The sequence below is a fragment of the Protopterus annectens genome, chromosome 14.part0 (assembly GCF_019279795.1).
Source record: "Protopterus annectens isolate FY-2018-M chromosome 14.part0, PAN1.0, whole genome shotgun sequence".
Classification (NCBI taxonomy): domain Eukaryota; kingdom Metazoa; phylum Chordata; order Ceratodontiformes; family Protopteridae; genus Protopterus; species Protopterus annectens.
In genome coordinates, this window is record NC_056748.1 from 347,248,903 (window position 1) to 347,272,081 (window position 23,179).

General features: G+C 42.3%; 1 protein-coding gene across 1 annotated transcript in view; it reads right to left on the minus strand.

Annotated features, from left to right (window-relative positions):
- Positions 1 to 23,179, minus strand: part of LOC122788980 (SEC23 interacting protein) — a 1,679,302-nt gene that overhangs the window by 1,270,255 nt on the left and 385,868 nt on the right. Inside the window, exon 5 of the mRNA XM_044056073.1 lies at positions 4,932 to 5,021. Within this exon, the coding sequence (XP_043912008.1) occupies positions 4,932 to 5,021 (90 nt within the window). The remainder of the gene's footprint in view (positions 1 to 4,931; positions 5,022 to 23,179) is intronic.

The following is a 23,179-nucleotide window of genomic DNA, read 5'->3' on the forward strand; positions in this document are numbered from 1 at the left end:
CAGGGAATGGAAAGAGGAAGGTACAGCAAAACCGCTGTCAGAAAGAATGGAATCTTAGCACTTCTAGACGTAATTATCCCCACACATCAGTCCTTAGTTATGTCTCTCCAAGTTGATAGATTGATGAACAGATAATCCTCCCTACCTCCAAAGTGAAACAGATGGGCAAGATCTCAATGTTGCTGCTGATGGGTAACCACAGGAAAATGGATCCCCATTGCCTGGCAACTCCCCCCTCCCTTGGGGGGGCCCAAAACCTGACAAAGACAGTAGCTTATGTTTTTTTCAGACAACTGGCTTTCTGTGTACTGCACTTCATAAGATGCCTCCCTCTGAAATCTCATCACGTAGACCACAGCATTTAGTGCATTTGAACATAACCCCAGAAGTGGGTTGGGTAGAGCCCAGGGAGGGCTAAGGTTGGTCCAGTAAACCCAATGAATGAGGAGAGGAACTGGTGGCAGCTGATGGTCACCTACAGAAAGGGGCATAAAAATACTTAAATGTATCCAGTGTTGTGGGGAATAGAACACAAAAATAATGATTACTAGTTAGGAATCTAGACTAACACCACAGACATAACTCAGTCCTGAAAAATCTGGGTCATCCTTCAACATCTAATTCAAAAGCACAGATGCTGGAGACACAATCCTAGGGGGTCAACCTATCTGCTGACAGTTCAAACTGGAGTATTAATCCCATGGCTACTGTCAAGGTCAAGAATGTCGGAGTCAATATCAACACTGACTGATGTTGATAACACTAGAAATGAGACTGCTAACTTTGAAACCAACTTAATTGATACCGATGCTATACCTAGCCAATACCAGTGTCTACGGAGCCAGTGACCACTGAGAATAGAGTCAGTGTCCTGGGTTGGGAGAATAAGTGGCATCTTACTCTGTTCACTACCAAATATGTGGAAGGGTAACAGTCACCAGAAAACTTCTGCTGATCTTGAAGGAAAACCTCCTAAAACTTGTCAATTAAAATCAAAAACCACTAGAAGGGGGCGTGCCTTGGCAATGAAGGCTTAAAATCCAATGTAATGGTAACCTTTTTATCAGGCAACAAATCAGTCACAATAGTAAAAAAAAAAAAAAAAAAAAAAAAAAAAAAAGGATACTTAAGGCCATACAATTACAAGATATACAGATTTTTCAATGAGCTTGACAGGATCCATGTTTTTTGAAATTACCTTAAATACCAGGAAGGAAGTATATGGACACTTCATAACACTAGACCTCTTTCTAATGCTTTCATCATAACAGTCTGGAGACACCCTTAAGACCAAAGATTCATGCTTTTCTTAATGTATTCTTTTATTTTATTTCAATTAGGTTTTTGGAAAAATCCGAATGGGCACGACAACCCCTTTTCAGCAGAGACCTTGACAAAATGCTGCAAACACAAATATGGCTAATAGGTACAATGCAAACAATAAGAGAAAAATAAGCACCAACTAGTAGATGGAAATTAATACAGTATATTCAACACTCAATAAACGGAAAAAAATTGAGTTGCACAATACAATGACATAACAATGAAATTAGATACTAAGTATCAGTTGAGAAAGCGCAGAAACAACATGTCTGCAGCAGGGAAAACACAAATATATGTGTGAGCAAGAAAGAAGCTTGCAAGAAACGAGAAGGGGAATTTGTGGCAACTGAAAAGACAAAATATGGGGAAATGAAAGAAGACTGGTCTAACCCTGACTAGAGAATGAGCAAAGCCATGTGTTCATTAGGTGTTTGTTTTTTTTATTACAGTTTGAAAGTGCTCAAGTAAACTAATTGTCTCAGAGTGAGGGGATGGGCTTCCATTTTTAGTGACATAGTACAAGTAAAGTGAGCCCAGTGCAGAATTATTTGATGTGGTTGCATACAACTAAATAATACTTGTCTGTGGAGCATAAGATTCTACTTGGGGAGTAGTGTATGATACTTTTGATATAAAGAAAAAAACAGGATCAGCAAAATCTTCTGACTATGGTACCTGTACTGATGAAACTACAGCTGTAATTGGCAAAGAAACAAAGGTACTAAGAGCAAATAACTAAGGGGAAAAGGTAAAACAGTGGGATGATGCCAAGAAAAAGTGTGGACTGCAAGTTAGAGACTGCTTTCCCTACCAGGGATTGATATCAGAATACAAGAAAACAGAAAGGGATAGGGGAGTCCTAAGTGAAAAGAAGCTGCTGTTAAAAACAGATAATCAGTAGGGCTTATAAGATAAAAGATGACATATTTAAAAAACAGAGATTAGAAAAGAATGGAAAGAGACTGGAAAAGTAATTTGCAAGAGAACACTGGGAATGCATATGCATTGCTTCCAGGTAAGCAATAAAATCCAGAAGATTTAGGATTTTTGCTTGGAAGCGTTTGCATAAGTATTTTTATATCCCAAGCAGACTGAGAATTTTTCCTTAGGTAGATAGCAGATGTTGGACATATGAAGCAGAAGGAGGAGGGAACATGTTTTTGGGAGTGTAATCACTTGACAGATTTTAAAACAAGAGATAGCTAGGATTGTAGGCCAGATGCCAAGGTATTGTTATAAAAATAAAAAAAGAATCTCAAAAGGTCACTTTGTCAACCAAAAATGTCCAAGGAGATGATTAATGGTCTTAATAAATGTGGGCAATGCAGTGTCTGCGATGTTTTGAATGACAACAGGAGCTTCGTACATCCTTTAACAAGTAGGAAGTATGAATTCAAAGTTAAGGCAAACTGTAAAACAAGGAAATTAGTATACCCGGGCTGTGTGTTTAGCTTGCCCTTCCTTCTATGTTGGCATGACCACTCGCTCACTGAGAGAGAGGGTCACAGAGCATTTGGCTGCCATCAAAAATAATGAACCAGACAGAAGTGCTCTAGTCAAACATGCTATCTGTGCAGGGGGAATACATCATTTCCAATTCAAAGTTATTGAATGTATTTTTCAAGATTCAGTGCTGAGTGACATGAAAAATAAACTGGAATTGAGAGAGTTAAAATGGATTATTGAGTTACAGGCAGAAAAAGAACCCGGCCTCAATGATAAAACATCGATTAAGCCCTATCTAAAACAAGACGTTTATAAAATCTGCTTATATTGTTCATGTTTTATTAGAAACTCTGTACTCCTCTTCTGCATATACTTGTTTTATTGATTTTTACTTCACTGATGAAATGTCCTTTTGTGTATTAAATTGTTGGGGTTGGAAAGCTGTAGTATGTCTCTGGCTAGATACCTATTAATATGTAGTCTCTTTAACTTGAATGCTGAGAATATGTAATCAATTAATTACAGCAACTTGGTAGAGTTTAGGAAGTATATAAAGTGGTTTAACGTTTCATTCATGGTCTGAAGAAGCATCTGTGATGTGAAAGCGCTAATCGTATTAAAGTTTTTATATTATTTCTGCCATGTTTCTCCCTCCGATTCATTTTGCTGAAGAAGATTTTAAAAATTCCCAAAAGAGTACTCTGTCAGAAATATTGGGGGAGCAAATGGCTGCAACTAAGGCAATGATTCTTCTGAGCCGGGACACAGGATCTGAATTGCCCACACATAGTACAGCCTTAAGTTTAATTCTATCAGCATCCAAAAAAAATCAATTACTAGAAAATGGAAATTAAAATCTAAACCAACTGTCTTTAAATTATTTAATATTGTAGAAGAGATAAAAGAAATGAAATTGGAATCTTTAGCAAAGGGAAGGAACACATTACACTGATGGAAATGGAATTTCTGGGAACAATACATGCAGAATAATGTTGAGGAAGGAGGTTTAATAGAAGGAAAAAATTGAGCAATTTATGCAATGTTGAATTGGATGACAGGTTACGTAATACACAATACATATAATGAAAAATATGATTTTTTTTCTGTTAACGTGTGACTGCGTATTAAGAGATTCATTAATAAAGGTGTTTAAAAAAAAGATGTAGCTGTAACTTATTTTCTCGATGATGGAGTGAGGAGGAGAAAAAGTCAACATGAGTGGAACACTTGGAAGGAGGTGGCACTCCTCACTAGTAAATTATAAATATATGTGCCTGTTGCGTGGAGGGATTTATATCTCCATAGGTGCATCTCTGAAATTTTTACTCCACCCTTAGTAATTAGTTGTCAAAAATACAAAACAATCCAGCAATTAAAAACTTAATTTTAACAAGCTTCTCTGAAAGAGGAGATATAGATACAAGCAGTAAAACAGATACAGTGAAAAGTGAAAAACAAATGCCTAAAGCAAGTGCACAATTTTTTGTGGAAACATTTATTTATTGCATATGTTTATCAGGTTCACTGGGCCAAAGAGTGCCCATTTTTAGTGGAGGCCCAGGGAGAAAAGCTCCACAGTGACATCTACAATACATACAATTAAAGAGAAACAATAATAATTTGATAACACAGAAAGGCATTAAATGTAGTCAATAAACCAACTACACAGCCAAGCATAAAATGGCAGCCCCCCCATCAAAGGGAGTAAGGGAGTCTAGTGTTTTTAATGGAGAAAAAAATTAACAGAAGTACAGAAATAAACTAAAAAATAAATACAAATATACATGTGTATATATATATATATATATATATATATATGTGTGTGTGTGTGTGTGTGTGCATATGTCTGTATATATATATATATATATATATATATATATATATATATATATATGTGTGTGTGTGTAGATATTATATAAAAGTTCATCTATAAAAACAAATTATGAAATGCATAACAGAATTTGAGCTGGGTAAAGGAAGGCAGACAGAGGGGAGACATGTTGCAACATTGTGAAAGAGAAAGGAGTCCCTTCTAGTGTTATGGATGTGAAGACTGACTTTAAACAAAAAGAAAGTTTCTTCTATAACTTGAAAATGCATGATGGATAGGCCTGGATACACTCAGCTACTGTTGATGCCAAAAATCTAAATTTTAAATTTACCTTTGGATTATGCATTACAATTGTCTCGCCACTTGGAAACTCAAGTCTTTTATGCCACTGATTAGCGCTAACAGCCTTCTTATACTCTGCCTGAAAACAGAAAATGAACACAAAGAATTTATTAATATCTTATACCTTCTAAGTACACAGTACATATAAATAAACACAACTAGTGCGATTATCTTAAATTAACACCACATATTTGCCAGGAAATGGAATAACATACCATGATATAAAAACTTAATTTCTGTAGAAATGCACAGTTCTATCAGTGTTATAACTCAGTATACAATAAAGGCAAATTACTATTCAAAAATGAGCACGCTGATTGGGCAGCCCAACCAGAGTGACCACTGTAAATTGAGCATATCTAGCTGAAGTACCATTGACCAGCCAGACTTTTCTATTGGCATACATTGGAGGACACACCAAAATATGATAAAAATAAGGTACAGTCTGCAAAACTAAAACAGAAATGTACCCGATTTCCCTCACATTTTTGCACTGTCCCCCTGTAAATGTCTATTTTGCAATAGTTTTAAAAGACAAAAAAATGATAGTTATGCACTTACCATAACTTGGTATCTGAGTTATACGTAGTCACCATTCATCACGTTAGGGTCTTGGATTCAATATCAGATCCGAGCTAGCATACTCCGACAAACAGCTTAGCTCAAGCTCCTCCCCTCCCAAGATGCTCTTCTTCCCTCTAACCCCTCAGATCAAGTTTGCATAAGGAAAGAAGACAGACCAAAACAACTACCAGCAATAAAGGACTACCATAATCCAGCTAATCTCTCAGGAAAGGGGCTGGGGAGTGGGACCGTGATGAATGGTGACTACAGATAACACAGATGCCAAGTTATGAAGTACATAACTATAAAGCTGATGTTATCTTAGTCACCATTCCTCATGTTAGGGTCAGAGTCCCCAGCTACCTAAATCCTGGGAGGCCTCAAGGAAGGACATGCCGAAGAACAGTGGAGCCAAAGGAAGCCCTTCCTCTAGAAACCAAATCCAACTTATAGTGGGAGATGAATGTGTGAGTAGAAGACCACGCTGCTGCTGCACAAATGTCATCTAAGGATTGACCGTCTGCAAATGCAGTTGAGGTAGACACCGCCCTTGTGGAATGAGCCTTTACTGGTGCAGATAAGAGAACACCTACTGAAGAATAAATGAAGGAAATACACTGTGAAATCCAGTAGGAGACAGTAACTTTCGAAATTCCTCTGCTCTTTCTGTTCATAGAAAAGGCTACAAACAACTGGTCTGAACATCTAAATTCCTTAGTCCTATGCAGATAGAAACGAAGTTGATGATGAACATCCAAGGTGTGCAGAATGTATTTCCCTTTATTGTCATAGTTAGGGAAAAACACTGGAAGATGAATACATTGATTAAGATTAGCTGTTGAAGCCACCTTGGGCATAAAAGATGGATTTGGTTTCAGAGACACTCTGTCCTTATGGAAAATTAAGCAGGGTGGCTTAATTGTAAGAGCTTGCAGCTCAGAGAGTCTCTTGGCCGAAGTTACTGCCACCAAAAGGGCAGTCTTCCATGAAAGGAATTTGATATCACAAGATGCAACCGGTTCAAAGGGTGGTTTTATTAATGCCTGCAACACCAATGCCAAATCCCATGGAGGAGATGGATGCTTAACAGGAGGTTGCAAAAGAAAAACATCTTTCAAAAAGGCCTTGCTGAGACGAGAAGAAAAAGCAGAACTATCGCTAAGATGAAAATTCGAAATTGCTGCCAACTGAACCTTGATTGTGGAGAAACTGGCCCCTTCCCTAAATAGAGAATTCTAAAAGAGAAGGAAGCTGAAAAGGGGTCCAGATTCTTATTCTTTGCCCAAATAGAAAATCTCTTCCATTTACTGATATATATCTTCCTAGTGGAAGACCTTTGGGAAGCAAGGATAATATCCTTCACAGGTAAGGCTAGCCTGGACTTAGCCAAAATCACTGGAAGTGGACATACCACGCTGTCAGATGCAGGGTCTGAATATTTGGGAGCAGAAGCAGAGACGGATGAGATACAAAATCCAGAGTTAGATCGAGCACCTAGGTTGGATGCCTAGTGAGACCGTAGAAGGGGGAACCACACCTGCCAAGACCAGAAGGGGGGAGCAATTGTCTCAAGACGTCTGACTTTCTGAAATACTCTGGGAATTAAAGGCAAGGGTGGAAAGGCATACAGAAGACACAGAGGCCAACCGTGAGTGAGTGCATCCCTGGGTGATTCCACCTCTGGAGGGATTAGTGCAAAGAAATTGCTGCATTTGTGGTTGAGAGGAGATGCAAACAGATCCCATCTCGGATATCCCTGCCGACGGAAAATCTGTTGAGCCACCACTGGATTCAGGGACCACTCATGAGGGGTCAGAATAGCCCTGCTCAATTTGTCCAACACCTGGATGCTCCAGGAATGTGCGTTGCAATGAGAAAGCACCTTGTGGACATCACCTATTCCCATACCCTCATGGCAACGTGACAAAGCAGATAAGAACGTGTGCCCCCTTGCTTGTTTATATACCAAACAACCGCCATGTTGTCCACTAGAATTGCAATCATTCCCCGAGGGAGGCAATCCTGAAAGGTTTGCAATGATAGAAGGGCTGCTCTCATATCCAGAACGTTGATGTGCAGTTTGGTCTCTGACGACCACGTCCCTTGGACCGTCTTTCCCTGGAAATGTCCTCCCTACCCTAGTAAGGAAGCATCCGAGGTGTCCATGGGAATCGGTGGAGAGAATGACCTGGTCGCTAACAGATTTGGTGAGCGAATCCACCACAAAAAATGCTTTTGACACACTGGGTTGAGACGGACAGTGAATGACAGGGGATGCAGAAATGCTGACAACTGAATTGCAAAGGTCCACTGAAGAACTCTCATGTGGTACCGAGACATTGGAACCAAGTAAATGTCAGCTGCCATGGACCCTAGAGCCCAGAGAATATGTGAAACCGGAGGACATGTTTGCTCCAGCAGAACTTGAACCTGGGCACGAATTAGACACACCCAGTGAAGAGGAAGGGCTGCAATATGCATGGTGGTAAACAACAGAGTGCCTATGAACTCCAGATGTTGAGTAGGAATGGAGGAGGACTTGGCCATGTTTACTGTAATTCCCAACTGATGGAACAGGGAAAGTAAGGTACGTAGGTTGTCCAATAGTTGATGCTTTCTAGGGGGCGTTAGAAGCCAATCGTCCAAATAGGGAAACACCTGGATTCTCTACAGCCGGAGAAGAGCTGCCATGACTGCCATGCATTTGGTGAATGCCCGGGGGGCTGAGGTGAGACCAAAGGGCATGGCCTTGAACTGAAAGTGATTGGCTCCCAAGTGAAAGCAGAGAAACCTCCTGGACCATCGATACATCTTTATATGGTAGTACGTGTCCTGAAAGTCCACTGAGCACATCCAGTCATTGCTGTGCAAAAGGGGCACAATCAACAGCACAGTGACCATCCAAAACATTTGTATGAACAAGTTCATGTGACTGAGGTCTAGAATAGGACGTAGGTCCCCTGTTCTCTTTCAAACTAAACATAAGCGGTAATAAGTTCCAGATCCTCTCTGCCCTGTTGGGACCTCTTGGATGGCTCTTTTTTAAAGAAGGTTCACAACCTCCTGTCAGGCCAACTCTTTCTGACTGGGTAGCACATCCGTAAGAGTTCTGGTTTTTGGGGGGACTTCCAAAAAGGGAATGCAATAGCCCCTACATATAATGGTTAGCACCCACTGATCGTTTGTAACACTTGCCCAGGCTAGAAGGTGCAAAGATAAGACTGCCTCCAGGGAAGGACAGTTGGGCAACATCTCAGGGAAGCTGAAAAGGTTTCTCAGAGAAGGGCTCCCTGGAACCTTGATTCTGCGGGCCCCCTCAGTCCCTGGGGCGACGTCTACCACTGAAACCTCTTCCCCGTCCCCTGGGAACATCCTGGAAGATAGACTGCACCTTCCGAAACCACATTTTCTTATTCACCTTCTGGGTCTTAGAGAAGGACCTTTGAGGGGTAGAAAATCTGATCCCAATGGCAGACAACATCTTCCCTTCCTGTTTACTGCAGGTCAATGTCTCTTTCATGCTGGGACCAAAAAGAGTGGAACCATCAAATGGGGCATTGATAAACAACGTCTTGGAGGCCTCTGCAAACCTGCTTGGGCACAGACAGGCATGATGCTTAATGGCAATGCCTGAACCCACCGCCCACGAGGACCCTTCTGCAGTGTTGGAAATTAGCCTCATGGATGAATTGGCAACTGAATGAAAGGTGGACAGTTTAGGAGAAATCACCTTAAATTCCTCCTCAGACATGGACCTAGAGAGGGAAGCTGACAGTTCCTTAATCAAATCCCTCTGGGGACTGGTGAAATGTACAATATAATTTAAGGCTCGCTGGCTAAAGGAAGACAAAGTGAACACCAGCTTTCCAAATCTGTCCAGAGCTCTCGATTCACAATTGGGAGGGTGGACAGAACAACTCTGTTTTGCCAATTCCTTTTTGGTAGCAGCGGCCACCACACCGGCATCAACGGGCACCACCTTGGACCAGAAGGTTTTATCCGCAGGGGGGCTGAGAAATTTGTATGCTTTCTTAGGCACTGGTTCCATGGTATCTGGCTCCTTCAAAGCCCTGCTGGCCATGAGATTAATAAGAGGATCAGCAGGGGTAACACCCAAGAGGTAGGTGGGCCCATACAGAAAGCCTCCAGAAATACAGTTTCCTCAGATGACTGGGGCTGAGCAGACCAACTGCCTTTGGCTTTGAGGATCTCAAGTATGTCTCCAAAAGAGACGTCCTCGGGCGGAGATCTCTGGGACCTGTCCCCTTCATCAGCATCCGTATCTTTGGATAAAGACTCCATGGGGGCGTCAACATGTCTACTCTTACATGTCTTCTTCCTAGGAACTTCTTGTACTAGAGGCTGCGAGAAAGACTCAGAAGAGGAGGGGACCCCTATGGGGGAGGCATCCTCCTGGAGGCTAGACCAGATGGGCTGACTGAAAGCAGGATGAGGAGGTCTGCTCAGACACTGAGGCTGGGTAGGATGAACATAGGTTGGAGAGGCAGCTCTGATGGCAGAGAAGGACCTTTTTGCCACCCAGGAAGCAGAAGGACTGGAGGAGGTCCCATCCTTCTCTCCTTCCAATAACACCATAGCTGAAGAGAGGGCAGATCCCCCAGACCCCCCACTATGCCGGACAGCACCGGACCAGAGCTGTTGAAAGCCGAATTGCCAACGGCAGCGACTGGTACGAAAAACCTGGACCCGAATCCAACCCCATGGACCCTGGGTCAGCAGCCCGGCCCAGAGGAAAGGACTGTCCTGGGGGGTGTAGGAACAACACCAACCGCCAATCCCAATGGGGGTAGGGACCAAGCTGGATCCAGACACTCCCATCACCTCCAGTCCAACCCAATGGTTGGATGAGAAGTGGCTAAATGAAAAGTGGGAGACTGGATCCCCGACCTGTGGGCCGGGGAAGCCAGAAGCCCCAACTCCATCTGAGCTTTCAGAAAGGACTGCATCATCCAGTCCATATCCATAAGAAAGGCAGTCCTGGAAGATTGGGAGGATATGGAGGACCTGGTGGGAGAGCCCTGCCTGGAACCAGAAGGTCTTCTCTTGCGCTCCCTGGTGTGAGACCTACTAGGAGAAAAAGGCCTGCACTGAAATCAAGGGATCCAAGGGAAGGTCCTCCACTACTATTGGCTCTGGCACGACTCTTGGATCTGACCTACTCAGAGCCAATATTAACAAAGGATCCGAAGTAGCAACCCTGGAATCCATCGGATCCAAGAGGGTTGGATCCATGGTCAAAGCTCCCATCCTCGGATCTGAAGGTCTCAAATCCACAGCCTTGGATATGGGGGAGGGAGCTGAAGGCCTTTGATCCGAACCTTTAGATCCAGAAGTGGACTCCCTGGACGTCCTGGGACCCAAGGATCTCAGATCCAACACTGCCCTGGCTGGAGCCGGATCCATGGACTTAGGATACGACAGCCTAGGGTGTGTAGACAGGGCTTCCTCAACCGAAGGAATCCTCTTCTTTGCCCCTGAGGAGCATGCCTTGGCCGGGGAACTAGTGACCAATGGGCCTCCCTTCACTAGGCCTTTAATTAGCAACTTATTTCGGCAGTTGACCAGAGCTCTGGGGTTGAAGGCAGCACAAATATCGCACTCCACCTTGAGTTGGCTGTCGCCGAGACAATACAGACACTCCTTGTGCGAGTCAAACATGGGCATTTTCCGGGCACACAAGGAGCATCTCTTAAACCCTAAGGGTTTGTCCGACATTACTACAGCCAAAGGAAAACCCCAACTTGAAGTCCAGACACAAGCCAAAGTTCAAACACCTGAAAAACCCATCCGAAACACTAAACTAACTACCCAGAAACTCTACAATAAACTAGTGTAACTGGCCTAAAACAGTTTACAATACCCCTAGCAGGCCCGTGAAAAGGGCGGCAAACGTAAAAGTATAAAACCAAACCAGAAGGGGGGATAGAAAAAGAGATAACTATAACTAACAGTATAAGACAAAGGGTCAACCCCAAGAAAACAAGTCCCAACAATAAAACACTTGCTAACTAACGAGGAGCTGAGCAATCTGCGTCTGTCTTGATGAAGCAGCAAACAAGATCTAAGGGGTTAGAGGGCAGCAGAGCATCATGTGAGGGGAGGAGCTTGAGCAAAGCTGTTTGTCTGAGTATGCTGGCTTGGATCCGATATCAGCTCCAAGACCCTAAAGCGAGGAATGGTGACTAAGATAACATCAGATTATACAATCATCAGTGGAGATTCTGCTTTCTGCATCACTTCTCCTGCACTGATATGCTGTGAAAGTGTGGAAACATACATTCCATACACATGTGCTGCGCATCAATATAGCAGAGACAACACGGAAGAAGACAGAAGTGCCCTTATACAATCACATTACTTAAGAAAGGTAAGTAATTTCTTTCTTAGTGTTATTGCATAAAAGCAATAATCTACTTCTGTTTGTAGGTACATCAGGATTTACCCATGGTTAGCTTCGTTTAATCATTTGGGCTTTACCCTTGTGATCAAACTACACCAACCATGGGTAAATCCTGACATATCCTCGCACGATCACGGATTATTACTTTATTAACATTTTAGCCCCTAAATGCATCCAGTAGTTAATCATAACTGCTTCTCAGAAATCTTAGTAAACTTTTTCACTGCTTGTTATTCAAAATAAAGTCTACTGTAGTCTAAGAAGCACCACAATTATGATCTGAATTCAGGAAAAAGATAACTGTTTAGTACTTTTCTAACGCAAGAAAGGTACTTACGAGTCTTGTACTACAGCAGCAAAAAACAGAGTCTTACACTAAAGCATAACAAAATAGTGATGGAAGCATACTTTCAAAGTTTAAAAGCTGCCAGGCACTTTACTTTCACACAAACACAAAAGTATGGCACAGTGAAATGTCTTAACATCTTTTAAAGTCATTTTCATCAGGACACTTTCTGCTTGCGGTCTCTGAGGCAGTGCTTAGTGTTGCATGGCTTTCAAAGCTGTAAACACCTTACTCTCTCACACTTTTTCTCTAACAGGTAGTACATGGAGCAGATAAAGCTCTGTACACTAAAATGAATTATGACCAAGGTATTTCTGATCACTTTTTATGTGTTTTCAACATGTTTGTTTGCGTCTTTCGGCTTTTCCCAGTTAGGGGTAGCCACAGCGGAACTCCGGTCCGCTAATGATTGGCAGTTGATTTTTACGTACCGGCTTGCCAGGCCTGACGCACAACCTTCAACGAAGGTACGCCCATTCACGCATGTCTCCATGCAGAAGACGCTCTAGCTGAGAATCGAACCGGACAGCGTTTTACTGTGAGGCGACAACGCTACCGCACCACCACCAAGGAACTGCAATATTCCTCTAAAGCTCCACTTTTTCTAGCTCAAGTGAATTTCTTGGCATCCACATATTAAAGACATAAGCTGGCTACATTAAGCACTGGAAGTAAAGATGTTAATCTTGCTAGTAAAACATAGTAAAGTTACTGCTTATACAGATTCTGGTTTCATGTCTAACTAGGCATTTACTTACTTATGTAAACTGATAAAATTAGTATACCACTAGGTCTCTGCATTTGAGCTCGTACATTAATTTCCTTCCCTTGAACTTTGTTAAACTCTACTGTTTATTAGTAAAATTATATCTGTCTGCGCATTATTAAATATCTTGATTATTTCAGTTACCAGTGCATCCTCTGATTAAGTATTCAACTTTATTACCCACACACCTTACAAAGAAATGTTGTGCTGTATCTCCTATCGTTACCTATCCTCATATTATATTCCACAAGTTCTGGTCCTAGAATACAGCTTATTTATATTACTTATTTACAGATGTTAACTGGGATGTCAAGCTAAGATCTCCTATTTTAAGTGGCATCTCAAGGAAATGATTCCAAGACATACACTACAAGTTACAAACCATGCAACATGGACAGAAACAAGATAGTACAAATCAATTTAAACGCATACAGTAACATCAAAGAAGGTTCACTCTTGCACTGTGAGCCTTGCTACAAGGCAATTATAGTTCTACTGCATATTTCCCTTTCATTTTTCTTCCTTTAGTAAACACTCAATATTTTCATATGTCCTTATATGACTACTGCAGCACTGTATAAACTTTTCTTTACTTCTATGAACCTTCTCCATGTCACCAAAGTCTCCAGGTAAGTAATGCCACAGTCATTTTCATGACTCTATAAAAACTAACAGCTGACTAAACTAGTTAAGTGATAGTCTTGATACATTTTTGGGAATAAAAGAAGTGCTATCCCTGAAAGATTCTGATCAAGGAAAGCCAAAGACATTTACACATGACAGCTTGTAACTCTGAAATTATTTTGGTTCATCAATAGTCACTTGAAACAGCATTTTCCAGGAAACATATATTAATAATTAAGTCTCCACAAGTTAAAAGAGTAGCAAAGCCTGTTTCTACAGTATGAAGTGTAAATTGGATTGTGGTCTTAAATATACAACTTCTTAAAAAGCTATAATAGATGATAAATTTATTTAAAAAAAAGATTCATTATGCTTTGTTTGTACCAATTAAAAAATAAAGTACACACCATTAAAAATATATGTACCACTACATAAAACAAGTTCAGCATCAGAAATAAAAGTATCTGAAAAATGATTTGATCCAACACTGTAATTTAAACTCCATGCAGAAATAAAGTACAGTTTTGTACCTACCATAAATGTAGATGTTCGAGGATCCACATTGCTGCAGTCCTAACTATTGGGGTAGTCCGCTGTCCAGTCGGCCCGAATACCAAAGTATATGGCTGACGTCGGTCAAGGCGCATTAGACTGACGTCAGTACGTCAGGGTACTAATGCGCATGACCGACGTCATATCCTCAGTCTTTTCTTGCCCCAGATGTCAGAAGACCCTAAAAAGACAAGGCCAAAACCAAAAACTCCAAACACACCTGCACCAAAAATATGTACAATATATACAAAATTACCAGAATATAACCTCACCTACACAACCACCCCTAAACACAGAGGGGAAGGAGGGAGGGTAAATTGGACTGCAGCAATGTGGATCCTCGAACATCTACATTTATGGTAGGTACAAAACTGTACTATGTTCTTCATTCCACATTGCTGCAGTCCTAACTATTGGGTAGAATCCCAAAGCAGAGGTAAGGGAGGCTGGCAAATCATAAGGAAGCAGGAGCAGTCAACATGCCTTGCAAAATAGCTGTGGCAAAACCAGCCCTAGACTTAGAGTAGAGAGGAAGGTGATAATGCTTAGAGAAAGTATGCACTGAACTCCAAGTAGCTGCCTCCAAAATATCCTTAGTTGCCACCCCCCTTAGAAATGCTGTTGAAGTGGCAGTAGCCCTAGTGGAATGAGACCTAATCCCAGCTGGAATCTCCTTGCCATGATGGGAATAACAAAATGCAATGCAAAGCCCAATCCACCTAGAAATAGTTTGTTTTGACACAGGCTTGCCCTGCGAACTCAAAGCAAAAGAAACAAACAACTGCTGAGACTGCCTAAAATCCTTAGTCCTGCTTAAATAATAACGCAATTGCCTGTGTACATCTAAAGTGTGCAAAATCTTTTCCCCTTTATTTTGGGGATCTGCATAAGAAGTAGGCAAATGAATAGTTTGGTTTAAAGCCACACTAGAAACCACCTTAGGCATAAAGGAAGGATTAGTACGTAATGATACCCTATCCTTATGAAAAATCAAAAAAGGCTCAACCGCCATAAGGGCCTGCAACTCAGAAACCCTTCTTGCAGAAGTAATGGCCAACAAAAAAGCAGTCTTCCATGACAAGTATTTCAATTCAGCAGTAGCCGCAGGCTCAAAAGGTTGTAGAGTAAGTTTCTCCAACACAAAATTGAGATCCCAAGCAGGAGTAGGAGCTCTACGTGGGGGTCTTATATTCTTTGCCCCTCTAAGAAATTGCTTGAATAAAGGATGCGAAAACAATGGTGGGTCACAATCATAGTGAGCTGAAATTGCTGCAGCATGAATCTTAATGGAAGAGAAAGACAAACCTTTGTCCAATAACTCAGTAAGATATTGAAGAGCCGCACTCAAATTAGGCTCAGAAATCTCCAAATTCTTAGCTGCACTCCAAAATAAAAATCTCTTCCATTTTTCTGCGTACACTTTCCTTGTACTAGGTCTTCTGGCTTCCATAATCACATTTAAAACTTGTTGAGGAAGTTGAGACCTGCTGTCTTTCAAAACAGAATATGCCAGGCTGTTAGATGAAGAGAGTGAAGCTTGACATTGAGCAGGTGACCGTCCCTCTGAGACAACAGGTGTGGAATCAAGGGTAAAGGCCATGGAGGCTTCCTTACCAGACTCCTCAGTAATGGGTACCAGTGCTGCCGAGGCCAATCTGGAGCTATTAAAATCATCCTTGGCTTGTCTTGTCTGACCTTTAGAAGCACCTTTGGGAGAAGAGGCAGAGGTGGAAAAGCATACACATGAAGATTTTTCCAACTGAAAGAAAGAGCATCCACTTTCCAAGCTGTGTGATGAAACCTCTTTGTGCAAAACTTTGGCAGCTGGTGGTTTAGTGGAGAAGCGAACAGATCTATGTCTGGAGTTCCCCATGACACTGTCAATTTTGCAATACATGAGGATCCAGTTTCCACTGTGGGGATCCATGATTTGTCTGCTTAACACATCTGCTAAGGAGTTCTTTGCTCCCGGCAGAAACCTTGCCTGAAGAGTTAGTTGCAAGCTGAGCGCAGCCTCCCATAAAATCATTGCTTGCCTGCACAATGGGTAAGAATGTGTTCCCCCTTGTTTGTTGATGTACCACATGACAGTTGTGTTGTCTGTTAGAATCAACACCTGCCCTGGAAGAAGTAACTCCTTGAAAGCCATTAATGCAAACTGGACTGCTAACATCTCTTTCATGTTGATATGTAGATGCTGTAGTCTGGCAGGCCACTTGTCTTGTATCCACTTTCCATTTAGATGAGCTCCCCAAGCAATGTCTGAGGCATCTGTCGTTGGAATCTGACTCGCCTCTGGCCGGGTCACAGAGAGTCCCTTGTTTAGGTGACATTCCTGAGCCCACCACAAAAATTCCTTTTGAATGCAAGGTATTATTTGAATGACAGTGTCCAAATCCTGGCAGTGCTGTGTCCATACATTTTTGAGATACCATTGCAGCTTCCTCATATGCAGTTTGGCATTGGGAAGCACCAGAATACAAGATGCCATGAACCCTAAGGCTTGAAGGACTGTCCTTGCAGTCAGCCCGGACTGAAGAGATAGTTGATGGAAGTAACTGGAAAGATTCTTTTGTTTGTCCGGGGTTAAAAAGGCCATCTGGGCTGCTGTATTCAGTCTCACACCCAGAAAGCACATGTCTTGAGAGGGTACTAGACTGGACTTTATTTCGTTCACAGAATACCCTAGGCATCTTAGCACTGCTATCACATATTCCAAATGCTGTAGAAGGTCTTCCTTTTCTTGAGCCAGAATCAGGCAGTCGTCCAAGTAAGGATAGATTTGAATTCCTTTTAGCCTGAAGTAAGCTATCACTGGAGCCAGAACCTTTGTGAATACTCTGGCAGTAGATAAGCCAAAGGGCAATGCAGAGAACTGATAATGAGAATTTCCAGCTCAAAACGCAGATACTTCCTGCAACTTAGTCTTATAGGCACATGAAGGTAAGCTTCCTTGAGATCTAAAGTTACCATCCAGTGATCTTTGCCCAGCAGAGGTAAAAGCTGTTGTAACGTCAACATTTTGAACTTGGGAATGTCCAGATAAGTGTTGAGGATAGATAAATCCAAAATTGGTCTCCACGTGTTCCCCTTCTTCGGTACTAGGAACAGGCGAGAATAAAATCCTAGGCCCCTTTCCGGCACAGGAACTGGCTGAATGGCCCCTATTTGGAGCAACAGAGAAATTTGCTTGTGAGCCTCTGTTCTTTGTAGAGGAGGAATGTCTGGCATGCCTTTGAAAGGAGGCAAGGTATGGAAATAAAACCTGTAACCGTGGTGAATGATATCCAGAACCCATCTGTCTTGGGTAATTAAAGCCCAATTTCCTTTGAAAAGAGACAGCCGTCCTCCCAAAGGTGCTGCCAGGCGAGAATGTACTGGCAGCTGAAAAGGCAGGTCATTGGGTCTGTTTACGAAAGGACTGACCCCTGCCCTCACCAGAAGTCTGAGCAGGTGAACTCCCTGTTCTAGGCCTAAAAGAACCTTGAGCTCTGCCCCTACCACGTCTAGACCTACCCCTAGACTGGGAATCATAAGCAGGATATGTCCATCCCTTAGTAGGCCAATTTCTACTAAACTTCGGAGGCTGCACCTGAAAAAAATCCTTAACAGTTTGCATAGACTTAGCCTTGTCCTCCATTTTCTTTAAAACTGCTTCCACAGGCGAACCAAACAACACATCAGACTGTAAAGGAGCATCCAAAATCCTTGTCTTAACATGCTCAGCTAAATTCTGATCCCTCAACCAGGCGTGCCTACGAAGAACAGAACCAGTGGCAGCCACCCTCGAGGAGGCCTGCACAGCATCAAAACCACACTGCAAGGAATGCTTACCCACCTGTTCAGACACATGAACTAAATCCTGCAACTCTTTACACTCAATACCTTCAGCCAGAGCATCCACCTTAGACTTCAATTGCGAAAGGAGATAATTCTGATATTTTAACATATGAAACTGACAATTCAACGCCCTCATGGCTAAAGTGGAAGAAGTATACACTTTCTTTCCCCATCTATCCAAAGCCCTTGCCTCTTTATCAGGAGGAACAGGATTTTTAACAACAGAAGCCTTCACACCTTTAGGCCCCTGAGAGACAGTTTCCGGGTCTGCCCTAGGACTCTTAAAAAGATACTTATGGGCTTCAGGCACCCTATAGTACCTATCTGGTTTAACTGGGGCAGGAGGCAAAGAATCAGGATTCAGGGAAGCCTCTGCAAAAACATCTTCTACCACATTCAGAACAGGAGGTATAGCTAAAGGCCTATGCTGGGGTAAAACCAAGAATTCTCTAAGCCTCTTCCTGGAATCAGAGAAATCTTGACCTTCCCATTTAAAATGCTCCCTCATGGAATGCAGAGTCTCTGAAAATGAAAAATCCTCAGGAGGCGAAGCTGAAGGAGTAGAATCATCCACATCAGAATCAGAATAAGGAGGATACTCCTGCAAGTCTTCAGCCGAAGACTCAGAAGCCTCGAACATTGCTCAAAACTCTCAAACTCAGGTTCCACCCTAGGCCTCTTATCAGGAGGGGCATAGAACCTCTAATCATAGTAATCAAATCCTCTGCCATTTTAGCATATGCTTCTTAGGCAAAGACCCTGAAACACTCGGAGAAACCCCCACTGAAGCTAAACTAGGCCTGCCTCTTAAAGAAGCCTTGGAAACAGAAGGCGAGGCCCTAACCACCTTAGGAAGAGAGGGAAGAACAGCCACCTGAGAAGCCCCTTCAGCCTGGCCTACTTCCTGAGAGGACACATCCTGTAACAGTAAAGTTTCTCCCTGAGACTCCAAAGAAACTCCTGGCAGAACCTCCGGCTCCACTGAGCCTTCTAAAGAACCGACGTCCGGGACTGTCGGTTCTTCCACTCTAGGCTTTGCTGCTTTGTCCTTGCGCTTTTTGGCGAAGCGGCCGGAGCATCCGGCGGCATTTTATAATTACAACGCTTCCCAAACACTAACCTGGCACAGTCTAACCTTCTCTTAATAGTGCGTTTGTTAAATCTAGCACAAGAGCGGCATCCAACAACGTCGTGCTCAGGCCCTAAACAAGGTATACACAAAGTATGGTAATCCCTATGAGGTATCTGTTTCCCACAAGAAATACAGTTATTCACTTTTTCTGACATCCGGTTAAATACTGAGGCAAGAAAAACCAAAATATTCCCCAACGGGGTACTTAGCCAACTTTGATTCGGTCTGAAACTCTGACTTAAGAAACTTTCAGAACGCCAACCTGCACTCGCAAAACTGCTTCTGCATCGGACCATGCGGCAAAAAAGACTGAGGATATGACGTCGGTCATGCGCATTAGTACCCTGACGTACTGACGTCAGTCTAATGCGCCTTGACCGACGTCAGCCATATACTTTGGTATTCGGGCCGACTGGACAGCGGACTACCCCAATAGTTAGGACTGCAGCAATGTGGAATGAAGAACATCTACACCTTCAAAGCTTTACAATCTAACACCTGAAGCAAGAAAGGCTATAGAAGTTAATGCTTTGTCTCCCAAACTATAATGCAGTTTCCATAAAGAAACCCTTAATCCAACTATAATACCACAACTTTATAACTCACTAGAAATAAAATATGTAAGTTTAGCTTATTACCTTAACAAAAGGAATCCTACTGCTTGTCCCCAACTGAAGCAAAATGACTTCTAACTACAGCTAGAGCTACTCTTAACCTTAACTAACATTTAAACTTTTACATACAAAAAGTACTCCAAATACTGCAAGATCAAACAATGAAGTAACTCCCATCTCAACTACACTCTGCTGCCTTGAGCTATCTGCTAGTGAAACTAAATTCTCAGACATCTCACACCTGCTGGAATATCTTGCCTAAAGCTATACAATGCCAGTTAAACTAGGACTCTTAGGATAATGCTCTATGAGCCACTTCAAGAATTACTATCAGTTTATCTGCTTTAGAGATAAAGGTTTGATGTCTTAATGTGCTTAATTCAACCAAATTCTTAACTTAAAAGCTGCTTTCCCAGTTCGTCTTTCATTGCAAAACAACTGAGTGGAACAACTCATATTACAGTTTTAGTCATTTCTTACACGTGACTCACTACATATCACTTAATTTATTACTTGAACTTGTAAGGCTTCTTGATACGACTAAATTATATTTTATGCAGTGTAAATACGCATATACAATAGCATCTTTATTTCAGTAACAGAACTTCTACAGTTATTTTATTTATTTAACCGTATATGTTTAATTATGCATGTATTGAATACTTCTCGTAGACTGTGAGAACCATCTATAGTCAAGCTGCTTAGGCATAAAGGGAAGTTGCACTGACTGGTATATTTTCAGAAATTATACCACTTCACACATACTTTTCCCACTCTCCATTCATCTGATACTTCACTATATCTTCACCTTCCAGTCATCTTGATTCTACTACAATACTTGCTGCTCTTACCACTCTGCTTACTAGTGCATGTAAAAAGAAGTTATGTACTCACCATAACGTTCCATGTTTGTTGTTCAGTATCTCGCCTTCAGTCTTGCTGGTAGGGTTCGGAGCTGAAACTCTGCTCCGATTCGACCGTATACCAAAGTTTGAGAGCTTCTACTGGCTCAAGGCCAAGTCCTATCCCATGGTACTTAGCGGCTGTTCCCCAGATTTTGTTTGAGGAAGAAAGGTTCCTATCATATATTCAATATTCGAAATGATAATACATGAAACATATTGTCATAAAGTTACTAAGAAAAGGCAAGAAGGGAATCAGACCTTATCTGCAATTTTGAGAAATTTCCTCTAGATCCTCCAGGAGGGGGATGGCTGGGTGGGACGCTAGACTGAAGGCGAGATACTGGACAACAAACATTGAACGTTATGAAGAGTACATAACTTCTTTATGTTGTCCCATCTCGTCTTCATTCTTGCCGGTTGTGACAGAGTCCCCAGCAACTTTTTCTTGAGCGGCTCAAGGGAATAAACTCTTCAGGACAGTGGAACCAAAGGATGCCATTTTCTGGGAGGCCACATCTTCTTTGTAAGGAGTAATAAATTTATGAGGGTTAACCCATGTAGCGGCAGCACAAACTGAATCCAGTGGAAGTCTGGAATAAAAGGCAATGGAGGTAGATACCGCTCTAGTTGAATGCCCTTTAACTTTTCCTGGCAGTTCTTTATTGTGGGAATCATAGACATATGTGATGGTCTCTGTTTAGACAAGGTAACTTTTGAGATTGCCAAACCATTTTTATTTTCTGAATAGAAGACAAATAATTGGTCTAACTTTCTGAATTCTTTGGTCCTATGCAAGTAAAAACGCAACTGTCTATGCACATCCACTTGGTGGAGAGTATACTCTGCCTTGTTGCCATAGTTAGGAAAAAACACTGGTAATTCTATATTTTGGTTTGAATTTGCTTGAGAACAAAATTTCGGTAAGAAGGAAGGATTTGTTCTGAGGGAGACTCTATCTTTGTGGAAGATCAAATAGGGTGGACAGACAAACAAGGCTTGCAACTCTGAGACTCTCCTGGCAGAAGTAATTACTGTCAGGAAGTCTGTTTTCCAAGATAAAAATTTTAATGAACAAGATGATGCTGGTTCGAAAGGAAGCAGGATCAAAGATGATAATACTAGACTGAGGTCCCAAAGAGGAGGAGGTTCTCTGAAGGGTGGTCTTAACAGAAAAGTATCCCTGAGGAAAGCTTTACATAGTCTATTGAACATTACACTAGATCCAAAGTCTCCCACATGATAATTAGAAATTGTAGCTAATTGAACTTGAATAGTGGCTGCTGCTGCTCCTTGATTAATCATTTCTGTCAAAAATTCCAGAATTGCAGATATAGATGCTGTAAAGGGCTCCATGTATTTTTTGTTTGTCCAACAAGAGAACCTCTTCCATTTGCTTGCATAAAGTTTCCTAGTCGTCTGCTTGTGCGAGAAGACTAGAATGTGATGAACTGCAGGGGACAATTCCAGAAGCCTGGCTAAAATTGGAAGTGAAGAAGCCAAGCTGTCAGCTTGAGGCTGTGAAGGGCAGGGTGGAGCGCTCCTGACTCATGTGTTAGAAGATCCGGTATTGGGTCCAGGATCCATGGGTCCACCTGAAGGTGGGGCCAAAGAAAGGGGAACCAAATCTGACGAGGCCAGTATGGCGCAATGAGAAATAACCTATGACTCAATGACTCTGCTTTCTGGATAACCTTTGGAATCAAGGGAAAAGGGGGGAAAGAAGTCCCAGGGGCCATTCATGAACAAGTGCATCCCTCGGTAACTCTCCTGGAGGGGAAATTAGAGCAAAGAAGTTGCTGCATTTGGTTTTGAAGGGAGTGGCAAAAAGGGTCGCAGCAAGGTTGGCCCAATTTGCAACTTCCTGAATGAGGGACCACTCGAGGCATGAGAATCGCTCTACTTAGCCTGTCTGCTATAACGGTGGATTTCCTAGGATGTGCATTGCTGTCAGAAAGCGTTGAAAAGATATCGCCCATTGCCAAACTCTCTGGGTCTCTCCACATAGGGGGTAAGATCTGGTTCCCTCCTGTTTGCTGATGTACAATACCACCGACATATTGTCTGTCTGAATTGCAATAGTCCCTGTGGGAAGAGAGTTCTGAAATGCTTGCAATGCCAGAAGCGCAGCCCACATCTCTAGGACATTGATGTGCAAATGGTACTCATGATCTTACCAAACCCCTTGGACCATCTGTCCCAGATAATGCCCCCCCCCACCCTACCTGGGACACGTCCGTGGTTACTGTAACGACAGGTTGGGGAAGTACAAACGGTCTGCTCATTGTTACCCGAGTGGGCTGGACCCACCAAAGTAGGTCCTTCTTGCAGCAGTGTGTTATGAGGATCTTGTGAGATATGGGTAACTCCTGTATGGACCATTGAGCGAAGAGTAGCCACTGCAATATTCGCATGTGAAGTCGTGACAGGGGAAGTAGTGTTACCGTCGCTGCCATAGAGCCTAGGACTTTGAGGG